The 22172-nt window shown below is 41.9% G+C and overlaps 1 protein-coding gene across 2 annotated transcripts in view; it reads right to left on the bottom strand.

Moving 5' to 3' along the window:
- Nucleotides 1-1583: 1583 nt before the first annotated feature.
- Nucleotides 1584-22172, bottom strand: part of slc16a4 (solute carrier family 16 member 4) — a 69252-nt gene continuing 48663 nt past the window's right edge. For both annotated transcript variants that reach the window (XM_052034748.1, XM_052034749.1), the window contains exons 8-10: nt 14598-14809; nt 11634-11727; nt 1584-2038 (exon numbers count right to left, since the gene is read on the bottom strand). In XM_052034748.1, coding sequence (XP_051890708.1) covers nt 1785-2038; nt 11634-11727; nt 14598-14809 — 560 coding nt within the window. In that variant the 3' untranslated portion in view covers nt 1584-1784. The remainder of the gene's footprint in view (nt 2039-11633; nt 11728-14597; nt 14810-22172) is intronic.

Here is a 22172-nt window from a genome sequence, read left to right as displayed (position 1 = left end):
CCTACACACATTTCAAAAGCTGTTGAAAATCCTGTCAGCCATGTCTCTTTCTGATCTGGTTAACCATTGACGGTTCCCATTCCCCAGTAAAATGAACACACAGTCTTTGTTCCAACATATGGATCTGGCTCCCCCATAATCTCGGCCTACATTGCATGTCCTCTGACGCTGGCTTCCAGTGTATTCATCAAACATCATTCACAGCTTTTGATCAGCTCCACCTTATTTAACCAGAAATGTCTTGGCCTCAGTATTTTCTTTTCACAGACTTAATAAACCTAATTCCCTCTTGTTTAGTATCTGTGAAGTATTGTGGAATATTAACTTTAAAAATGACATGTAAGTTTCTTGCAATGTCAGATAAAAACAAAATTTCATTATGCATTTAACTATTTACTAATTGAGCTGGGAGTAATTAATGCTGTCATTAAATCCATGAAATGGAGAATAAAGAAAATGTACACATTCTGTAAATCTGAAATAAAAATAAAATTGTAAACATACAATAGGCCTGATAGATTCTATTAAGTGAAAAGATAGATTATGACTGAAATACCCTTCAGCAGAGCCTTGGCGAGTTAGCCCATTTTACTCTTGTACCGCAAGCCATTCTGTGTGCAGTGGTTCTAATTTATTTTGCCCTGATAATCAAAGGATTATAATATTAAAAATCTTTATAATAGTGGCACCTGGCTACAGAGGTTTGAACACAAACAGACGCGGTTAATGCAGTGCGATTTGTGCTTTCAGCAGAGTGAAGGATGCTATTTAAGTCTTTCCTACAGAATAACTTAATTGAAAATAAGAACTTGTTATTGAAAAATTAGAGGCAACTCTTTGGCACTCTGGGTCCTCTAATGCTACCCCAGCATTGCTGTTTCTGTGGCTAGCTTATCTGGGGCCACTAAAAACTGCCAACATTCAGCAACGAAGTGAATTGTGGGATGGGTGGTGGGGGGTCATGAACGTAAGATTTGAAGTAGTCAATCATAAAGTAACAGACCCTGCACAATCTGCTCAGAGCCCTTGCACAAGCCCCATGAATGATTTTATTAGCTGATGCCATTAAAATAAAGATTTTAAGTTTCAGATGAGGAGCAGGAGGGCTGGCTCAGAGGTAAGGGAAGTGTGTTGATTTGAACTTGAGTTTGACAAGGCCGTGAACCCATAGTAGCTTATGTAAAGTTGGGTGTTACTCTGTGTCAGAGATTAGTTTCATCTGCTGTACCTCTGAAATCTGATAAAATAGTTGGGTTGTTATGTTGGGAGAGTTGACACTATGGGGTCTCTGTGCAAAATGGCTCAATTCAGTTCCTGTGGGCTAAACCCAAATACAAAAGTGACTACAGTTTAGCATAAATGCGCTTTTCCCCCAATGAGGCTGCCCAGTAATGACAAATATGAGAAATTAATTGTGTTGGTGTTATTGAGGAAGCTTACTGTGATGGGTTAAAGTGCATTGACAGTATGAGTGGTTGGAGATTTTACCTTGCTTCAAATCCAGATTCTATCTGAAGTTCACATCGATGCTAGGTGCAAAACATTGAAGAATTTTCTTGTTTTTATTGGGCATACTCCTACCTTGTGATGACCAAAAAAAATTCACAACTACTAATTTTTTTTTTCCCCAAAGAATTGCATCAAAAAATATTTTTATTTTGATGCAAAATAACTGCTCTTGTACAATCTGCTCAGAGCCCTAGGCTCTTGAATTTACATCAGACAAGATTTCACTACTGTAGTTTAAATATTTTTAAGTTCCTTGTTGGACAAAGCAGTCTTATTTATACAGAGTTGATATGCTCCAGCTTCTCAGTTCTCACATCAGATGGAACAATAATTTGTCCATTTTGGCGTTCTGCTATACAGGCTACATTAGGTATTGTTTCCATCTTCACCGTCTGAGTCTCTGCTTGTTTCTTTGTCTTGTATCTACGTGCTGTGGGCTCCAGGAAAAGAGGAACAGCAGACAAGATGTAGCAGATGCCAGCCAGGTAAAAGGAACAGTCATATGTCCGTGTGTAGTCATATAGCCAACCTGGAAAAATTTACAAGAGATGTTCAGTTAGACAGCTACACAATCTGGAATGAACTATTATCTCCCTGTCTGTTTAAATACTCCATGATATTCTCCATCAGGACCAAGGCCTCTTTCTGCTTCATCCAAGTACTCTTGCTGCTGAGGATCTTAATACTTGAAACCAGGATTTTTTTTCTTTCAATGCCATTTTCATCATCCACCCAACAGGGCTTATAACTAATATGCACCCCACTGCAGAGAGAACATAGATGCTGTTTCACCAGTTTGGGAAGCTATTACAAAACATTTTATACATTAGAATCAGAAAATGTGATGAGGTTTAATAATTTGGAACAGTTTTGAACAGAAACAACTATTTTTGGGGCTATCAATTTAACCTTGTCACAATGTGTGCAAAAATTTAGGAAAAAAATTATTTTGGCTGATGGTTCTTTGAGCTAAGAATGATTAGCTATGGGGAGCAGTTAAAACCAAGCCTCTTTACACAAAGGTGGATTGATGCAGGACTTGGGGCAAAAAAAAACATTGATTGGTCCTACCCACCTTGGTGGTCTGTGATACCAATTTGGTGAGTATTTGAATGAACTATTGAGAATGAGAGACTAGAGGGCAGATATTATGAAGGGGCAACACCCTTCAAATCCTCCGTCATCCTAACCACATGTTTGAAAGCTCTTGGTTTATAATCCACTTGCATGGAAACATTCTTTTAAAATTAATTCTCACCACTTTCATTAAACCCAAAATCAACTTTCATTTACTGCACTGCTCTATGTGATAAAACTATAGCTGTGTCCTTTAAGCATTCTTCAGCAGCAAAAACAGAGATTCCAGTCCAAGCAAAAATCTCATTTCTTACTTGTCCATTGCACAACATGAAATGACTGATTTTGGACACTAGAATGAGGAAGATGTTATTATTGCTTCCACACCTCTAGTACAAATTTTTAAAGGCTAAAACAAAAATAGAAAAAGGTGGAATTAAGTAGCAGATCAGGCAGCATTGGAGAGAGAGAAAAACAGTTAATGTTTTAGGTTGATGACCTTTCATTAGATCGTTATTTTGACCATTTCATAAAATTAAAACATGCAGAGCATCTTCCATACACCAGTGAGAGAGTGGATTATGATTTGGAGCTCAGTCTATGAACGTGCATACACAAGCAAGATCTGTGTACTGCAGCTCTGCCTGAGATTGGAAATGACGTCTGGAGTGGAGGTGACAGTTTGATTGATTATCTATCTGTCTGAAGTATTTGCTCCACTCCAGAAAAAGCTTATTAGAGTTGGTGCAACATTGTGGGGAGAAGAATTGAGGAAGGTGTTGGGGTGATGACACAGCCTTGCTTGACATCAGTCTGCTCCAAGCTTGGGTCTGTTGTGGACCCATCGTGTAGCAGATGTAGGATGGAGAGAAACACTAAGGGCAGCAAATTTGCAAAGGATTCTCCACAGTCCAACATGATTGATGAGAGCCTTTTATGAGGTCAGAGCAGACTCTGTACAATAATCGATACAGTTCCCTGGAGTTTTCTTGGAGTTGTGCAGTGAAGATTACTTATGCTTGTAGGTTTACAGAATCCACACTGGGATTCAGGGAATAACTCTGTCTTGTGGGAGGAGGCAATTGAAGAGGACCCTTGTGATGACTTTCCCTGTGGCAGACAGCAGAGCGATGTCCTATATTTACAGCAATCAGATCCTTTTTTTTTTGAAGAGAGTGACAATCCTTGTGTCTCTGATGTTCACTGGTTTGCTTTGCCACAGGAGTTTGTGTCTGAAGTCTTTATGAACTTCAGCGGGCCATTTTCTCAGTTGGCATACTGCCTTTTTGACTTTTTGACAATTTGAGATGGTGGTGTGGTAGACTGGATGATTTGCTGTAGGATGGAGTCAAGGTCTCTCATGAACAGTTTCCTTCTGGGTTATAACAGGTAAATAATAAGCTCTCCTCCACTCTTGGCCCAGTAAGATGTGTGTTTGGGCCATAGATGGTCTTGACAAGACTAAAGAATCTAAGCATATTTTTATTATCGGTGAGCTGCTGTGTCTCCTATGCTCTTTCCACTGGGTTTTCTATTCGAACTTGTCCTTCAGATGCCTGAAGCGAGAAGTGGTCCATTTCTAGAATCAACATGTCTGCACTTCTAATTTACTGACACAAAGGGCCGAGAATTGAACTGAGTTCAGCCTCCATTAGCCCTCCCGTCAAGCACAGGACACAGCTGCTAAGGATATCCCATGGAACCAAAACTTTCCAAATTACAGTTGACTCCATAAGCAATTATTGCATTGAACAAATGCTACAAAAAGCAAGTTGGGGAACTGCTAATATAAAAATTCTACCTATAGCTAAGGTGTTATTTCCTTTTACAATTTCCTCTAAATGTTAAAAACACAGTTTCCTGGCACTTACAGACCTTTTTATAAAATTTTTATGATAATTCAGCAAATACATTGCACATGAAATTGTATTTACAATGTATAGGCCCAGCCAATGCTGCCTCTATCTCTATTTTACCTATTTTAATCATCATATTTCAGATGGTTGCATTTAGTTTTTATATCCAAACCTTTTTTTTGTCAATTTAAAAGTCATTCAAGTGATACTTCACTAAAAGTCTAAAGTAACAATATCAACAACCCATTTTCCACTTTAACTGCAGACCTTCCCATTGCTGTAATTTACTGTGAACTTGTCATTAGATTACATGCAATAAATGGGGTATTACAAGGTTCTGTTTAGCAGATGGATACATCAACCTCTGCCAGTGGGATGCTGATGTACAGGTATCACACAGGACTCGATCTGGAGTTTGTAGAATGGAAAGGGTTTAAGGGGTAGGGCTGGATCAGGTTGAGGAGAATCTTAATACAGACAAATTACCAGAGGTCTGGTTTTAAAGTTTGATTTACCATGCCAGTCTCAACCTTGGCAACAACAGAAGTACATTAAATATCTGTTTCTCTGTAGTATAGTCTCTCACTGATGGGCCCATAGACTAGGGGAGTACTCGGCTTGTGGGTTCTTTACCGTTTACATATTTCTCCCATTTATGTCAGACAATGTCTATGTAATAAAAGAGTTGTCTTCTGTCATTGTCTTTTGGTCCTGCAACATTTGATGAGTTGGACTCTGTGCAACTGTGTGACCATGTGTTTGACATAGATCATAGCAGTACATATATACAGCGCAGTACAGGCCCTTCAGCCCACGATGTTGTGCCGACATTTTGTCCTACTCTAAGGTCTATCTAACCCTTCCTTCCCACATAGCCTTCCATTTTTCTATCATTCATGTGTCTATCTAAGAGTCTCTTAAATGTCCCTAATGTATCTGCCCCCACAACCTCTGCCGACAGTGCATTCCACGCACCCACCACTCTTTGTGGGGAAAGAAAGCTTACCTCTGACATCCCCCCCCTTTACCTTTCTTCAATCACCTTAAAATTATACCCCCTCGTGTCAGCTATTTTCACCCTGGAAAAAGTCTCTGTCCACTCGATCTATGCCTCTTATTATCTTGTACACCTCTATCAAGTCACCTCTCATCCTCCTTTGCTCCAAAGAGAAAAGTCCTAGCTCACTCAACCTATCCTTGTAAGACATGTTCTCCAAGCCAGGCAGCATCCTGGTAAATTTCCTCTGCACCCTCTCTAAAACTTCCACATCCTTCCTATAATGAGAACTGAACACAATACTCCAAGTGTGGTCTAACCAGAGTTTTATAGAGCTGCAACATTACCTCGTGGCTCTTGAACTCAATATCCCAACTAATGAAAGCCAACACACTATATGCCTTCTTAACAACCCTATCAACCTGCACAGCAACCTTGAGGGATCTATGGAAGTGGACCCCAAAATCCCTCTGTTCCTCCACACTGCTAAGAATCCTGCCATTAACCTTGTATTCTGCCTTCAAATGCGATCTTCCAAAATGTATCACTTCATGCTTTTCTGGGTTGAACTCCATCTGCCACTTCTCAGCCCAGGTCTGCATCCTATCAATGTCCTGTTGTGACCTGCAGCAACCTTCTACACTATTGACAGCACCACCAACCTTCATGTCATCTGCAAACTTACTAACCCACCCTTCTACATCCTCATCCAAGTCATTTATAAAAATCACAAAGAGCAGAGGTCCCAGAACAGATTCCTGTGGAACACCACTGGTCACCAACCTCCAGGTAGAATAGTCTCCATCTACAACCACCCTCTGTCTTCTATGGGCAAGCCAATTCTGAATCCACACAGCCAAGTATCCCTGGATCCCATGGCTCCTAACTTTCTGAATGAGCCTTCCATGAGGACCCTTATCAAATGCCTTACTAAAATCCATGTACACCACATCTACTGCTCTACCTTCATCAATGTGCTTTGTCACATCCTCAATTCAATCAGGCTCATGAGGCATGACCTGCCCCTCACAAAGCTATGCTGACTGTCTCTAATCAGCTTCTGCTTCTCCAAATGTTGTCTCTAAGAATCTTCTCCAGTAATTTTCCCACCACTGAAGTATGATTCACTGGCCCGTAATTCCCAGAGTTATCCCTACTCCCTTTCTTGAACAAAGGAACAACATTTGCCATCCTCCAAACATTTGACACAACTTCTGTGGCCAGTGAGGATGCAAAAATCATCCCTTGCTTCCCATAATAACCTTGGATATATCCCTTCCGGCCCCGGTGACTTATCTATCCTAATATTTTTCAAAAGTTCCAGCATATCCTATTTCTTCATGTCGACATGCACTAGTGTATCAGCCTGTTCTACACCGTCCTCACAAACATCAAGGTTTCTCTCACTGGTAAATACTGAAGCAAAGTATTAAGGACCTCCCCCACCTCTTCTGACTCCAGGCATATGTTTCCTCTTTTATCCCTGATTGGTCCTACCCTCACACTAGTCATCTTCCTATTCTTCACATACATGTAGAACACGTTGGGTTTTTCCTTAACCCTACTCGCCAAGGCCTTCTCATGCCCCCTTATAGCACTTCTAAGTCCATTCTTAAGCTCCCTCCCAGCTACCTTGTAACTCTCCAGAGCCCTGTCTGATCCATGCTTTCTAAACCTTGGGTAAGCTTCTTTCTTCCTCTTGACAAGGTATTCTATGTTTCTTGTCAACCATGGTTCCTTCACTCTACTATCCTTACCCTGCCTCAACGGGACAAACCTATTAAGGACCCCATGCAAGTACTCCCTAAACAACATCCACATTTCCATTGTGCACTTCCCCAAGAACATCTGCATGTGTGGGTTCAGAACTCCCCCTCCCCTATTTACTTTCTCATATCATCTGCTCCAATCTCTCTCCAAGGCTATGGTAAAGGTCAAGGAGTTATGGTCACTGTCTCCAAAATGCTCTCCCACCGAGAGATCTGAAACCTGATCAGGCTCATTGCCTAGTACCAGGTCCAGTATGGCCTCTCCTCTAGTCAGCCTGTCCACATGCTGTGTCAGGAATCCTTCCTGGACACTCCTAACAAACTCTGCCCCATCTATCCCCTTTACACTAAGGAAGTCCCAATCAATATTAGCGAAATTGAAATCATCCACAACCCTGTTATTTTTGCACCTTTCCAAAATCTGCCTCCCGCTCTGTTCCTCAGTGTCTCTGCTGCTATTGGGGGGGTCTGTAGAATACTCTAAATAGAGTGATCGCTCCCTTCGTTTCTGATTTCCACCCACACTGACTCAGTAGACGATCCCTCCAGGACATCCTCCCTTTCTACAGCTGTGATACTGTCCCTGATCAGCAAAGCCACTTTCCCACCTCTTTGTCCCTGTCCCTTTTGAAACATCTAAATCCCGGAATATCCAGCAGCCATTCCTGCCTTTGTGACAGCCAAGTCTCTGTAATGGCCACAACGTCGTAGTTCCATGTACTTACCCATGCTCTAAGTTCATCACCTTTATTCCGGATACTTCTCGCATTAAAGTAGATACACTTCACCCCATCTAGCTGTCTGCAATTTTGCCCTTTCAACTGCCTATCCTTTCTCACAGTCTTTCTACACTCTACATATACTTGTACAGTAAATGAACAAACCAACATACACGCCGGAAGCATAGCGAGACTTGCGGGCTGCCCCCAGAATACTCTGCTCAAAAAGATGCATTTCACTGAGTGTTTCGATGTACATGTGACTAATAAAGATATCTTATCTTAACCTCTAACCTATCACTTGGGTTCCCATTCCCCTGCCAAACTAGTTTAAACCTTCCCCAACAGCTCTAGCAAACCTGCAAGAGTTTTGGTCCCCCTCCAGTTCAGGTGTAACCCATCCCTTTTGTACAGGTCATACCTTCCCTAGAAGAGATCCCAATGATCCACAAATCTGAAACCTTGCCTCCTGCACCAACTCTTCAGGCATGCATTCATCTGCCAAATCAACCTATTCTTACCCTCAATGGTGCGTGATTACTACCCTTGAGGTCCTGTTTTTCAGCGTCCTACCTAGCTCCCTATATCCCCCCTTCAGGACCTCATCTCTTTTCCTACCTATGTCATTGGTACCAATATGTACCACAACTTCTGGCTGTTCACCCTCCCCCTTCAGAACGCTGTGGACCCAATCCAAGACATTACACTTATACTCAGGGAGGTGTCATACTTACTAGGTTTTGGATCAATTGTTAATTTGTTTCACTTAAAGGTAATTTATGATCTCTTTGAATATAACATAATCGTAAAGCTATTTTGCTTTAAGCCCCGGCATGTCACCAACAGCAGGAATTACTACTTTCAGAGGGAATGTTCTGTTTTAGGGAAAATAGCACCTGATGATGGATCATTGAGGGCTGGGAAAATTGCCACTTCTTTATATAACATAATCATAAAACTGTGATAGGGTGTGTCAGGGCCCTTGTGTAAAGAAAAGTACATGGCTTCCATGGAAGTGAAACATCGTGCAACTTGCACCTTCAGGGTGTACAGAACTGGAGATGAGAAGAAGTCTGCAAGAGTTAAGAAATGGACTGGAGCCTGTTTGTACTTGTAGCATTGAATTTCTCTCCTCTTCCATCGGGTAGAAGATACAGGAGCCTGAGGGCACGTACCACCAGACTTAAGGACAGCTTCTACCCCACTGTGATAAGACTATTGAACGGTTCCCTTATACAATGAGATGGACTATGACCTCACAATCTACCTCGTTGTGACCTTGCACTTTATTGCACTGCACTTTCTCTGTAGCTGTGACACTTTACTCTGTACTGTTACTGTTTTTACCTGTACTACATCAATGCACTTTGTACTAACTCAATGTAACTGCACTGTGTAATGAATTGGCCTGTACCATCGATTTGAAAGACAAGCTTTTCACTGTACCTTGATACAAGTGACAATAATAAACCAATAAACCAATTTGCTGAGTGGAGAAAGGCTAGGAGTAGATTTTTTCTTGATGATTTTTGACCGAGGGTTCAAAGGCCCATTTCTCATCTCCAATATTTTTTATTACTAACAGAGTCAATTAAAGTAATAACCTAAAAGTAGAAATATTCTGTACATTAATCTTTAACTCAGGGGAATAGGAGGTTGGGGACCAGTGTTGGGGCAGCTGCTAGGTAGGAATGGAACAGGAAGAACTTTATTACTGCTGATAATTGCAAGTTGACTGAGTTGCACGGCTGGTTGAGCTGCTGCCTCACAGCTCCAGAGTGCCAGCTTTAATCCGGACCTTGGGTAGTGTCTGTGTGGAGTCTTCATGTTCTCCCTGTGATTGCATAGGTTTCCTCTAGGTTCTCCGTTTTCCTCCCACATCCCAAAGGTTTGGGGGTTGGTAGGTTATTTGGCCCCTGTAAAATTGCCCCTAGTGTTTAGCTGAGTGGCAGAATTTGATGGGAGTTGGTGGAAGTGTTGGGGGAGTAAAATGGGATTAATATAGGATCAGTGTATAATGGGTGCTTGATGCTTGCATGGGCTGAAGGGTCTGTTTCTGCACTGTATGATTCTAATTAATTATAGCATCACTTTGATAGTCTGATTTTCTGTACCTGCCTCAGTCACTCCTACAATGACAGAATCACGTCCATCTGTTCATTTGAGATCTTTTACCACTTAGTGTGCTGGTCTGTTACCTTGTCATTGCCTCCTTGCTCCAGCGACATTAGGTGTTGGGTCCTGAGCAGCTTTGGTTGTGGCAAAGTAAATCTGACATCACACTTACTCTCAACAATATTGCAGTTACTCTCAGAAGTACCTTGAACTATCATATTTATTATCTCACCCATACAAAGAGCAGTTTTGGATACTTGACCATAAGCTAAAACCTGTGCTCTGTTATGTTGCCCAACACTGGACAAGGGTAGAGAAGGAAATTTGTTACCAGAAGAAGTGAGAGGGATTAAACACATGACATTATTTCATGTCACCTTATTCTTAAAAACAGTGACAATAAAATCAAACTTCTCACTTCAAAGGAGTGAAACCTATTAGACCGCATAAAGCTAGAGTCCTGTGTTTCTTTGTTTTCTCTATCCCAATCACTTACATTGTTTACATTAATTTTTTCTCTTCCCCAACCTTATTTCACATATAATTCACATTATTTTTGCTGATCATTGAGTTCTCACACTCCTTGTACACAATTCACATCTGAGATTGAATCTTCTCTGTCATTTTTGGTATAGACAGTAAGTGGCTCTCCACATCTATCAGTGAACAATGACAAATGCTTTCCTGGTATTTCGAATGTAATCAGGTGATCAATGGACAGCCAAAGAGCTTTTATGTTATTTTGTTTTGTTTTGAGTGGGAGGATTTATTGAATGCCCGGGACCTCAGGAAACTGCAGAGAGTTGTGGACACAGTCTAGCACATTATGGAAACCAGCCTCCCCTCCATGGACTCTGTCTATACATCTCGCTGCCTCGGTAAAGCAGCCAGCATAATCAAGGACCCCACCCACCCGGGACATTCTCTTTTCTCCCCGCTCCCATCAGGCAGAAGATACAGGAGCCTGAGGGCACATACCACCAGGCTCAAGGACAGATTCTACCCCGCTGTTATAAGACTATTGAATGGTTCCCTTATACAATAAAATGGACTCTTGATCTCACAATCTACCTTATGACCTTGCGCCTTATTGTCTACCTGCACTGCACTTCCTCTGTAGCTGTGACACTTTACTCTGTATTCTGTTATTGTTTTACCCTGTACTACCTCAATGCACCATGTAATCTATACAAACGGTATGCAAGACAAACTTTTCACTGTACCTCTGTACAAGTGACAATAATAAACCAATACCAATATATCAGCTGAAATAGAACCTTGTAATTAAAATTTGTATCTGTCTCGGTGATTTTTACTGTCAATCTGGAACTCTGCAAAGGAGAATGTTCCGCTTTTGCAGATCACATCCAGGGAAACAATGATGGCAGCACAACATTGTGTACTTGCAGATCCAGATTATAGGAGAACATTATGCTCTTAAGAAACATTGTACATTGTAGATAGTTGACCGAGAGAAACAGTAACTCAGGAGAACTGTGTGCATTTGCAGGACATTGAGTGTAGGGGGACATTGAGTGTAGGGGAACATTGTGTGTTGGGAAACACTGGTAAACTTTGTGCATGCCTTTACCTGCTGCTGGAGGTCCAGTCAAGCAGCCAATCCCAGCAAAAAACATTGAAAATCCCAACGAAATTCTCACTTTTGTCACTCCAACTAGATCAACCTGTGCAACATAAAGAAGCCAAAGAAGCAAATTAGTATACTTGGATCCAATTGTGCATTGTACTATCATCACATCAAAACTCTGACCCAGCACCTGTAGCAGTGCACTCTCCCATTGGTAAGATGTTTATTCAGAGGCATTCACAGCTTTCCTGTAACTGATATAAATGAGTAGATTCAAATGAAGATAAGTTAAAACAGTGGACCTCCACCCTGTTTAAGAAATAATAATTCCTTCATCATTCCTTCATCATAAAGAACTATTAGATCAACAACTGAAAATTTTGTTCAATAACTTTACATGAAGCCATAGCCTCTGCTGCATCCAGTCCTTTTAATGTTTCTTAAAATCATACAGAATGGATCAAATTTGGCTGGAGATTAGCTTCCATGGTGGAGATCTCAAGGGATGGATCATCCAATCAGCACTTCTGTCTGAAGATGGCTCCAAACACTTCACCTAGTCTTTTGTAGTCACATACTGGGTGCCACCATCATTAAGGAAAGCCATAGGGCATCCTCTTTCTCTTGTTAAATTATCCATTACTAGATATGACAGAACTGTACTCATCCTGCACAGAGCTGCAAGATGCAAGATCTAAAATCCTATCCTTAATCTGTTGGTTGCTGGATCACTTAGCTCTGGCTGTTGTATGCTGCTTTTGCCGATTATCATGCAAGTGGTCTTATGTTGTAGCTTCACCAGTTGGAACCTCATTTTCAGGTACTGGCTACTCCTGGTTCAAGTGTATTCTTGTGCCCTAGCTTCGAGTTAGAGTTATACCAGATCACAAGGTCACAGATTGTGACAGAATACAATTCTGCTGCCATTGGTGATGATCACACATACCCATCAGAATCAGGTTTATTATCACTGACTTACATGTCGTGAAATTTGTTTTGCAGTAGCAGTACAGTGCAAAGACATAAAATTACTATAAATTACAAGATAATTATGTTATGATTGGATGCATTTGTGGTGGGAATGTTTGGGAGCAAGATGTTGACCAGATATTTCCCTCATATTCATTTACCTGCCACTTGCTACAAATCCAGACTGGGAGCTCTGACCTTCAAGGCCCAGCCTACAGAGTCAGTTTGGTGCTAACAAGCCACTCCTGGTGATTCATCCCCATCCAGTGTACTTTCAGTGCCCTTGCTGCTCTGCATTTTGTCCAAATGATATTCAATGTGAGAGATTATGTAACAATGGACAGGGAAAATAGAAGAAGGCTGTTTTCAGTGGTTGAAAGACCAGAAAGAAGAGACATTGCCTCAAGATAAAATGTAAGGAATTTGGAAGAGCAGTAAAACTTCTTCACTCTAAGGTATGCAGCTCTGAATTCATTCCAAGTTAATGGTTGAAGCAGAAACTGATACCATTTGGGATTAAATTGGTGAGGTTATTGAAGGAAAAGAAAATGAAGGGATAAGGGAACAGTGTAAGTAAATATGTTTGCAGTCAACTGGAATGATTTTAAATCTGTTCACAGCCAAAAACTGGAATAATGCTTCATGACCCAAAAGAGATTTTAGCACTCCTTGCTCCCCAGGATGTAAGGTTCATGTGCTTATCCCTAAGAAGTTTTGATTCACCACATGCTTATTTACAAAACAGATGCAGTAACCTTAGAGAACTCAGTCTATTCAACAACCTGAAATATTTCTCAACTGTAACTGTTAATTCTTCAGCAGGTGTGACCAATGGACTATAAATTGAGAGTCTGGTTTAAGGATTTTTCTCCATTCCAAGCTTCAGTTCTATGAATAGCTGAGCACAAAGTCATCCAGGGGCTGATCAAAATGAAAATCATAGTCCTAAAAAGCCACCCATTATGAGATCAAAAGTTATTGAACATCAGGCAAGAAATTAATTCCACACATTGGCTCTTTTTCCTCAACTTTCAATCTACACTCCCCACAGCAGAAGTCACCAATGATCAAATTGTGAACAATCTTGGGCACAAATTGAGAGGATTAAGGTTCAGTTTTTGTGCTGCACATGATATTTTAATTCCTTGAAATTTCATTTTGACTTTTTGCCCTACCTGACTACTCCTGTGTTGATGCAGTAACAGAGTATGGTGACAGCTCTCGAATATAATGTTCATGGGGCTGTTGTTCACTGAAGGTCTTCAAGTGGTATCCAAACCAGCCCTTGTTCAGTTTTGGTGCCAAATGTGGCTCAGTTGACAGCATGCTTACGTCTGAGTCACAAGATTGTTGTTTACTTCTCATTCCAGAGACCTAAACACAAAAATCTGGCTGGCACTCCAGTGCAGTATAAAAGCAAGTACTGGAGTTGCTAACTTCACATAGGATGTAATAGTCATGGCTGAGGAATGTTTAAAATATTTCAGGTTTTTCAATAGACTGGGTCCTGTACACTTTCTCATAAGGTTGCAGAACACCCAATGGCACTATTTGGAAAAGCAGGGTGCAACTGCTGGTTGTGAGATCAGGAATGTACAAAATGGCTGCCTTGATTTCTATGTTACAACAGTAACTACATGTTAAAAATACACTAGTGGCTGCAATGCACTCTGACATGTTGTGAAAAGCACTATATAAATGCAAGTCTTTCTTGTGTCATGAATAAGGCCTTGCTGACGAGTCACTGGACAAAAAGATTGGGTAAGGTAGAGAGATTGGGGAGGAATCAGAAGAGGGAGATGTCTGATTTTATTTCTCTTCTCCCTAACTTAAACTTCCAGTCATCTGACTGAAATTGGCTAATTCAAGTCATAATAAGGATCAAAGCCTCAAAGATTTGCCTCAGGAGCACACCATCCATTATCCCAGGAAAATGCCCTTCATTCTACAAATTTTTCAGCATTTTGCATGTGTAATGAAGAGAATCTGTTGATTTACCAGGACTGGGAGCAGCAGGGCCATGTATCCACCACAGAAAACAGCAAAGAACACGACATAAACCATCAGCTGGGCATAGGTTGTCGCCATTGGAGCCAACAAGTTGGACAGGCCGCATAGGAGAAGATAGGCTTTGTGATAATGGAATTTGTTGGCGTAGTTTTGGTCAGCTATCCATCCTGATGCAAGCTGGGCCACAGTCTCCGTTATACCTGAAACCACAGAGACACAGCAGCACTCTTATAACAATGGCAACAGCTAGCATTTATATAGCACCGTGAATGCAATAAAACATCCCAAGGTGCTTCCTGGTTCCCTTAGCAGACAGTGAGCCAAAGGTTTCAAAGGACAGAGTGACTAAATAACATGGTCAAAGAAATCAGTTTTAAATTCCATCTTAAAGGAGAAAAGAATTTAGGAAGTTTGAATGCATTATTTAGTTTGTTTTCTTTTTAGCTCACCACCTCTGATTCTCACTGGGATACAACTTCCCTACAATTTGATACCTTGGCTGTACCATACAGGGTAGGTCTATCACTTTGAATTCACTCACCAAACTACAATGATGGGATGGTTGCGAGGGCTGAGCCAAGGGGAGGGTCAGGAACATAGAGTAGAGGAGTTTCGAACAACGTGCGGGAACAAGGTAGAGGAAATGAGTCCAGGTATGTACGACGGAAGCAGCAAAAATCTGACTTAAACATCTTGAGGCCATTTACTCCTTTGAGCCTGATCCACCATTCCTCAGATCATAGCTGATCTGTAGCTCACCTCTATTTACCCATGCACACTACATCCCTCGATACACTCAGTCTACAAAAATAAAACACTTGCATTTATAGAATGCCTTTCATGATCTCTGTACATCCCAAAGCACTTTACAGCCAGTCACAATAATTTTTAAGTGCAGATACTGTTGCAGTATAGGAAATGTGACAGCCAATCTACTTATAGCAAACTATCAAAAACAGCAGTGATAATGAGGACAGTGAAAGGGGGATTAGGGGAGGGGAGGAGGAAGGGGAAGGAATGGGAGATAGAGAGGAGAGAAGGTCTAACTACATGGGGGGGAAGGGAAGAGGGAGAGGAAAGGGGAAAGAGAGGGAGGATAGGGAGAGGAAGGGAGGAGGAAGGGAATGTGGGAGGAAGTGACTGGGGATGGGTGAGAACGAATGAAGAAGGAGGAATGGGAGAGGATGGAGGTAGGAAAAGAGGTGGAAAAGAAGTGTGGGGAGGAGTGGTGGGGTGAGGAGGAAGAGGGAGGGAAGGAGAGGAATGGTGGATTGGAAAATGAGTGGTTGAGGTAAGGTGTTATTTGCACAGGCATGGAGAGGGATGGCCAGGAACTGACGGAGAAGGAGCAGGAAGGGTGGAGAAGAAATGGGAATGGAAATGGAGTGGGGAACAGAGAATGGGAGAATAAGTAATAGTAAACCAGGGCAAATTTGCACGTGATGCTGTTTCTGAGTTTAGGAATAAGCCTTTGAGCAAGTCAGTGCCTGTAATTTTGGCAACACACCAAAGGTTAGTGGGTTCTTTTGGCTGGAGTAGCAAACAGAAATACATGTGCTAAGAATAAAAGTATTTCAGCTATGAAACAAATTCTAAACAGCAGTGCCACAAGTGTAGACTAACAGAGGAACAGAGTGCAATGAGAGTAACAGCTATTCTTGGAAAACTACATGGATGAAGGAAGAGGACAGGCCACAGGGTCAGTGAGTGGATATCCCATCTGGATTGTGAATGATCCATACTAATCAGCAAGATCCCACAGTTTATACCGAATATTGGATCTCAGCCATTAGTCGAAGTGGTGTTTGATTAGTCTGCCCAATCATCTTCGAAACTTCAAAAAAATGCCCTTTGACCTTCAAATTCTGGGGCTTAAAACTTTTAAGTCCACTGTCCCTTCTAATTATTTAACCCTTGGTGTACAGGTATCAATTTGGTAAATCCATTGTCCACTGTCTCTTAGGTCAATATATCCTTCTTAAGGCGTGGTACCTAAGGATATGAAAACTGAGCAACAGCCTCATCAAAGAGAGATGTTCTATAGAGGAAAACAGGTGAATGGTTGAGGGAAGGATTTCTGAGGAATTATCTGTCATAATGAGATTATCTCTCATTATAAGTTCCAGACAACATATCACATTTTGCTTAACTTTTCCTCATAGGAGAGCTCCTCATCCCTGGAATTAATTTGGTGAACCTTTGCAAGTATTTCCAATTAGCTGCTTATTGCTGTTTTCTACGAGAGGGCAATATTCCAGAGAAGCCACTAAGACACAGAAATCACTATTCATGCATATATTGCCCCATGGGTTGCCTTCTGTTCAAGGTTGTGGGTTCAAGACTCACCTTATTATTTCAGCATATAATCCAGGTCAGAACTCCCGCTGGAATACCGAGGGACCACTGCACTGTCGAAGGGGCAGTACTGAGGAAGTGCTGTACTGCCCGCCGGTCAGTACTTTAAGGACTGCTGCACTAAAAAAGGTGCCGTCTTTTGGATGAGACATTAAAGCGAGGCCCTGTCAGCCCTCAGAAGTGTTGGTTTAAGATCCCATGGCACTATCCTGAAGATGAATGGGGGAGTTTTCTTCAGTGTCCTTACTGAAACAACACTACCAAAAACAGATTAACCGGTCAGTCATCTGCTTGTGGGATCTTTCTGTGCACAGAAATTGTTCTTGTACAACAGTCTTGTGCTAAGTGATTTATTGTATGCAAAGCCCTTCCTGAGGACACATTGCAAGGGTTTCTTTCTCGGATAAGAAAAAATAAATTGCATTCTTAAAGTGCATTTCACAACGTTCCAAATGAGCTGAAATGCTTCCCAACAATGACTTTGTGATTTTGTCTCCCAGGCATTTGATAAAACACAGGAAAAGTTACAAAAAAAAAATACAGCCTTGAACTTGTTTGAATACACTACAGTTCACTGGCATATAGAATTGCCATCCTTCCAGAGAACTTGGCAGAGAATGCCAATGGACAATGTCCAACTAATAATTTGGAGGCAGAGCCAGTGTCAGCAATGAATGTTGCTCCTGATTCATCCTGCTGACTCTGCAGGAAGGAGAACAAGGAAGTGGCAGGAGATTACCATAGAAAAAAAACATGCTATAACTGCACCACAAGTTGAAAGGCCACTGTCACAATTTTACTTCCCTGACTACAAATTCTCTCCCAAGTTCACCCGAAGAGAGGTGAGAACACAACAGAAACCACACCACCTGCACTGTCCCCTTCTTCCATCCCAACCCATGATAACCTACACTGTTTGTCAGTCAGGTACAAGAGCGGTCTGGTGTTCTGCACAGTGTAACCAGCAGAGTATAAAACCCAGCATGAAGTGTTCTGGGTCTGTTTCATTATAGAAAGTGCTAAAAAAATCCCCAGGTTAGGCACTATCTGTGGAAAGAGAAACATCATTAAAGTTTCAAGTCTCTGACATTACGTCAGCACTGGAAAAGAGAGAAAGGGGGTTAGTTTTCAGTATCAGAGAAGGTGGGGAAGGGATGATTATAACAAAGGGAATATCTCTGATAGGGCAAGACTGAACACGTTAATGTGGCAGTTGCAATCAGATTATGCTTTACCTGTGTTATGTGTCGTCAATGGCAAAGCTGTGGGACATAATGGAAATGAAAAAATTGTCTGTATCAGAACTGCCATTTTTGCCATCCACCCATCTGTGATTTTGGCTCAGTTTTTCTCTCTCCATTAGTACAGTCTGATTTGCTGGACATGCCCAACAGCACTGCTGTAGCAACACATAACACAGACAAAGAAGCCTAATCTGATTCCGACTTCTACGTTGATTTATTTGGTCTCATCCTACCAGAGATTTACCTTTTGTTTGACCCATTCCTCCCCACCTTTCCTGCTACTAAGAACTAACTTGTTTTCTCTCTGTGCAGTTCTGAAGAAAGATCTTGGACCTCAAACGTTAAATCTGTTTCCCCTTCCATGGATACTGTCTGACCAAATGAACATTTCCGGCAATTATTTTGGATTTCCATCATCTGCAGTCGTTATGTTCACTTTCAGTCTCATTATAGTCTAGGATAGTCCTAGACTGGCCCAGGTTGGTCTCACCACAGCCTGGGTTAGTTTCACTAGCCAGGGTTAGTCTCACCATGGCCTGGGATCGCCTCACAATGACTTGGGAAAGTTTCACCATTGCCTGTGTTAGTCTCACCGTGACCTGTGTTAACCTCACCGTGACCTGTGTTGGTCTCATCGTGATCTGTTTCACCAGGGAATCTGGGTTAATCTCACTGTGACCTGTGTTAGTCTCACGGTAATCTGTGTTAGCCTCACTGTGACTTGCGTTAGTCTCATCGTGATCTATATTAGTCTCACCATGATCTGGGTTAATCTCACTGTGACCTGCCTTACAGACTCCCAGCATGGCCGAGATTGCTCTGAGTGTGGTTTAAGTTAGTCTGAGGCCTCCAGTACATTCCAGGTTAGTCTCAGATTCAAAGCACGGCCCGAGTCACTGTTAGCAAGCTCTGTCCTGGACAGCAATGGTTCGGAAACTAACTACAGTTGTTAACAAACCTAAAAAGTTTTACATTTTAGGAGTTTAAAAGAGCCAAGATGAATAATCAGAGAACCTCCAGAGTTGAATTAGATCCAATTATAGAATCCTAGATTGACCAAGAGACTCGGGCAAAGAAATGCAGAAATCAGCTGGAGAAGCTTTCCTTTTGCTAGGCAACCAGAGGAAAAGCAGACAGAGAGTCAAGGCCAGAAAAATGAATGGCTTCTTTTACCAAGAACGGGTCTTAGGCAAGCAGCTTCGAGCCTAGAGAGATTTCACACAGCGAGAAATTCAGACGTAAACACGCAAGGGAACAGAGGGACCATTGTGAAAGCAGGATTGGGCCAGTTCCTTGTGCTGGTACTTTAGGTTAAGTGCAACACGGAATGATCCTGCTTAGCCCTAACCTCTCTATCCATTCAGTCACTGAGCCAGAGTCTGCTGAAATCCTGACCTGTGCTGTGTTGCCATGTGACAACTATTGTTCTCAAGTGAGAGGGCGGACTGTTGATACTCACACAAAGTGACCTCTTTTCATGCAACCCACGTACGGTAGCAACTGGATTTGAATTTAAGTAATCTCAATGCTCCTCAGACCAAGTGCATCAGCCTGTTCCTGGAATTACCTCATTAACGGTTCACGTGGAATTAAAAATCAGACCCTGAAGTCTTGGCTCAGATATGGAACTATAAATGTATAGGTTTGGGGGTGGGGGAGTGTAACCTGTGGACACAAAGGGCTCTAGATAATACACCTGATAATCTAGAGAAACAGCGTACTGTTGTGATTCAGTGTATTCCAGCACTTAATAATAGTGTCACAAGGGGCAAAGCAGAGTTAGCAAATCGGTACAATATAAAGATTGGCGTGATCTGTGTATTTTAACAGATCGTGGTGGGGGATGGTTCTGCACACAAAAGGTTAAAGGCATCCCAATGTATTCTTGGTGCTTAATCCAGCACCAAATGAACTCCAGCTAGTCGTGGAGTAAGGCTTCTGCAGCCTTCTCCACATACTCTTAACGCACTTTTAACCTCAACCTTTTAGAAGGGTAGTTGCTACTGTGTGCCAAATGGCATTTTGGGTTTACGTGAACTGCATGAGACACACCTGTGAATTCTCTATGTGCATGTCCACAATTGTTTAATTCAGAGAGAAGGGGAATGGGTTTGAAAGTGAATTGTGCATAACTGATTGGAACAATGCATCTCCAATGTACCAAACTGCAACAAGCTTGCCCACTACATTTTGCATGATATTTTGAACTCCAAGGCTGGGTGGGCCTCACAGACAGTTGGGTGTTAAATCAGCATAAACAGAAGCTCAACGCAAACCAGCCAAGTCCGTCAGAATCGGCAACCCGCCCGCAAAACCCTGGCAGAGCAGAATAGCATTGGCGAGGAGCTGACAATGTAATCTCACAATAAGTACTGCAGCTTCATGGCTGCTGTCCTGTGTGTCACAATAAGTTTCCTTCATTGTAACTCAGTTGATTCTTAACAGGCCTTGCACAAAGTTTTGGGAGGATTAGTGCTAATCTTGTTGTTCTGTATCTCCACTTTTGGAACTGATTACTTTTTCTTTAATCATTTTTAGGGATCTGGGTACTACTGGTATTTATTGCCCACCCTAACTGCCCTTGAGAAGTGGTTGGTGAACTATCTTCCTGAATTGCTGCAGTCCTCCTGGTAAATGGGCTCTCACAATACTGTCAGCTAAGGCATTCCAGGACTTAGACATGGTGACAATGAAGAAATGATGGTATATTTCCAAGTCAGGATGGCGTACAACTTGGAGCAGAATATGCCGGAGGCGGTATTCCCATGCACCAGAAGCCCTTCTTCTTCTTGGTGGTAGAGGTTGTAGGCTTATCCTGGGGAAGTAACTGCTGTGTATTTTCTGGAGGGTACACACAGCACCATAGTGTGGAGGGACTAAATGCTAAATGAGGTTTTTGGAGTACTATTCAAGCAAGCTACTTGTTCTGGATGATGTCAAATACCTGGAGAATTGTTAGATCTGCACTCCACCGGGTAAGTTGAGAGTATTCCAACACATTCCTGCTTTGTTCCTTTTAGGTGGTGGAATGGGTTTGGGGTGTCAAGATATGAATCACTCACTGGAGTATACCCAGCCTCTGATCTGCTCTTGTAGACACAATATTTATGTGGCTGATTCATTTGTGTCTCTGGTCAAAGGTGACTCTCTGTATCTTGATAGCATAGGGCTCTGATGTTAATGCCATAGAATATCAAGGGTAGGTGGTCAGATACTTCCTTGTTGGAGCTGGTCACTCTCTGGACCTTTGTTGCACAAATATTACTTGCTATACATCAGCCCATGATTGAATGTTGTGTAGCTCTTGTTGCATGCAGAAGTAAAACTAGCTAATCTGCAAATGAATTACAGAAGGGAATTGCACATTTTGTAATTATCAGTGAACTCTGCACTTATGATAGAAGGAAGATTATTGATGAAGCAACTGCAAATGATTGTGTCTGAGGATCTACCCCGAGGATTTCCTGTAGTGATGTCCCAGGGCTGGGATGATTGATCTCCAATGACCACAGTCATATTTCTTTGTCCGAGGTTTGATTCTAACCATTGGAGTGTTTTCAAAACAGAAAATACTGGAAACACTCAGCAGGTCAGGCAGCATCTCTGGAAAGAGAAACAAACTGAATGTTTGAGGTTGAAGAATCTTCATCAGTTGTTGACCAGCACTTGCTTCCACAGCTGCATCTCTTCTGGCTCCAACTCATCCCATGTTGATTCCCAGTAAAATTCCACCTTCACAATTTGGATCCACCAGGATCATACAATCCAACATTCCTTGAGCCACTGTTGTCATCGCATCCTGAGATCTATGCTTAATGCGCATCAGCACGTGTGCCTTTTACCTCTCTCTGCAACGATACTGACTCAATCTATCTCAAAGTTGTTGTGGGCTGCAGTTCCACTTTATTCTTTGTCACATTTTATGCTGCAATAGATGACCTTTTCCTTCCTCTCAGATGTCAAA

The sequence above is a fragment of the Pristis pectinata genome, chromosome 20 (genome assembly GCF_009764475.1).
Source record: "Pristis pectinata isolate sPriPec2 chromosome 20, sPriPec2.1.pri, whole genome shotgun sequence".
NCBI classification, from domain to species: Eukaryota; Metazoa; Chordata; class Chondrichthyes; order Rhinopristiformes; family Pristidae; genus Pristis; species Pristis pectinata.
The sequence above is the reverse complement of the archived record's forward strand: the minus strand, read 5'-3'. Positions and strand labels throughout refer to the sequence as shown.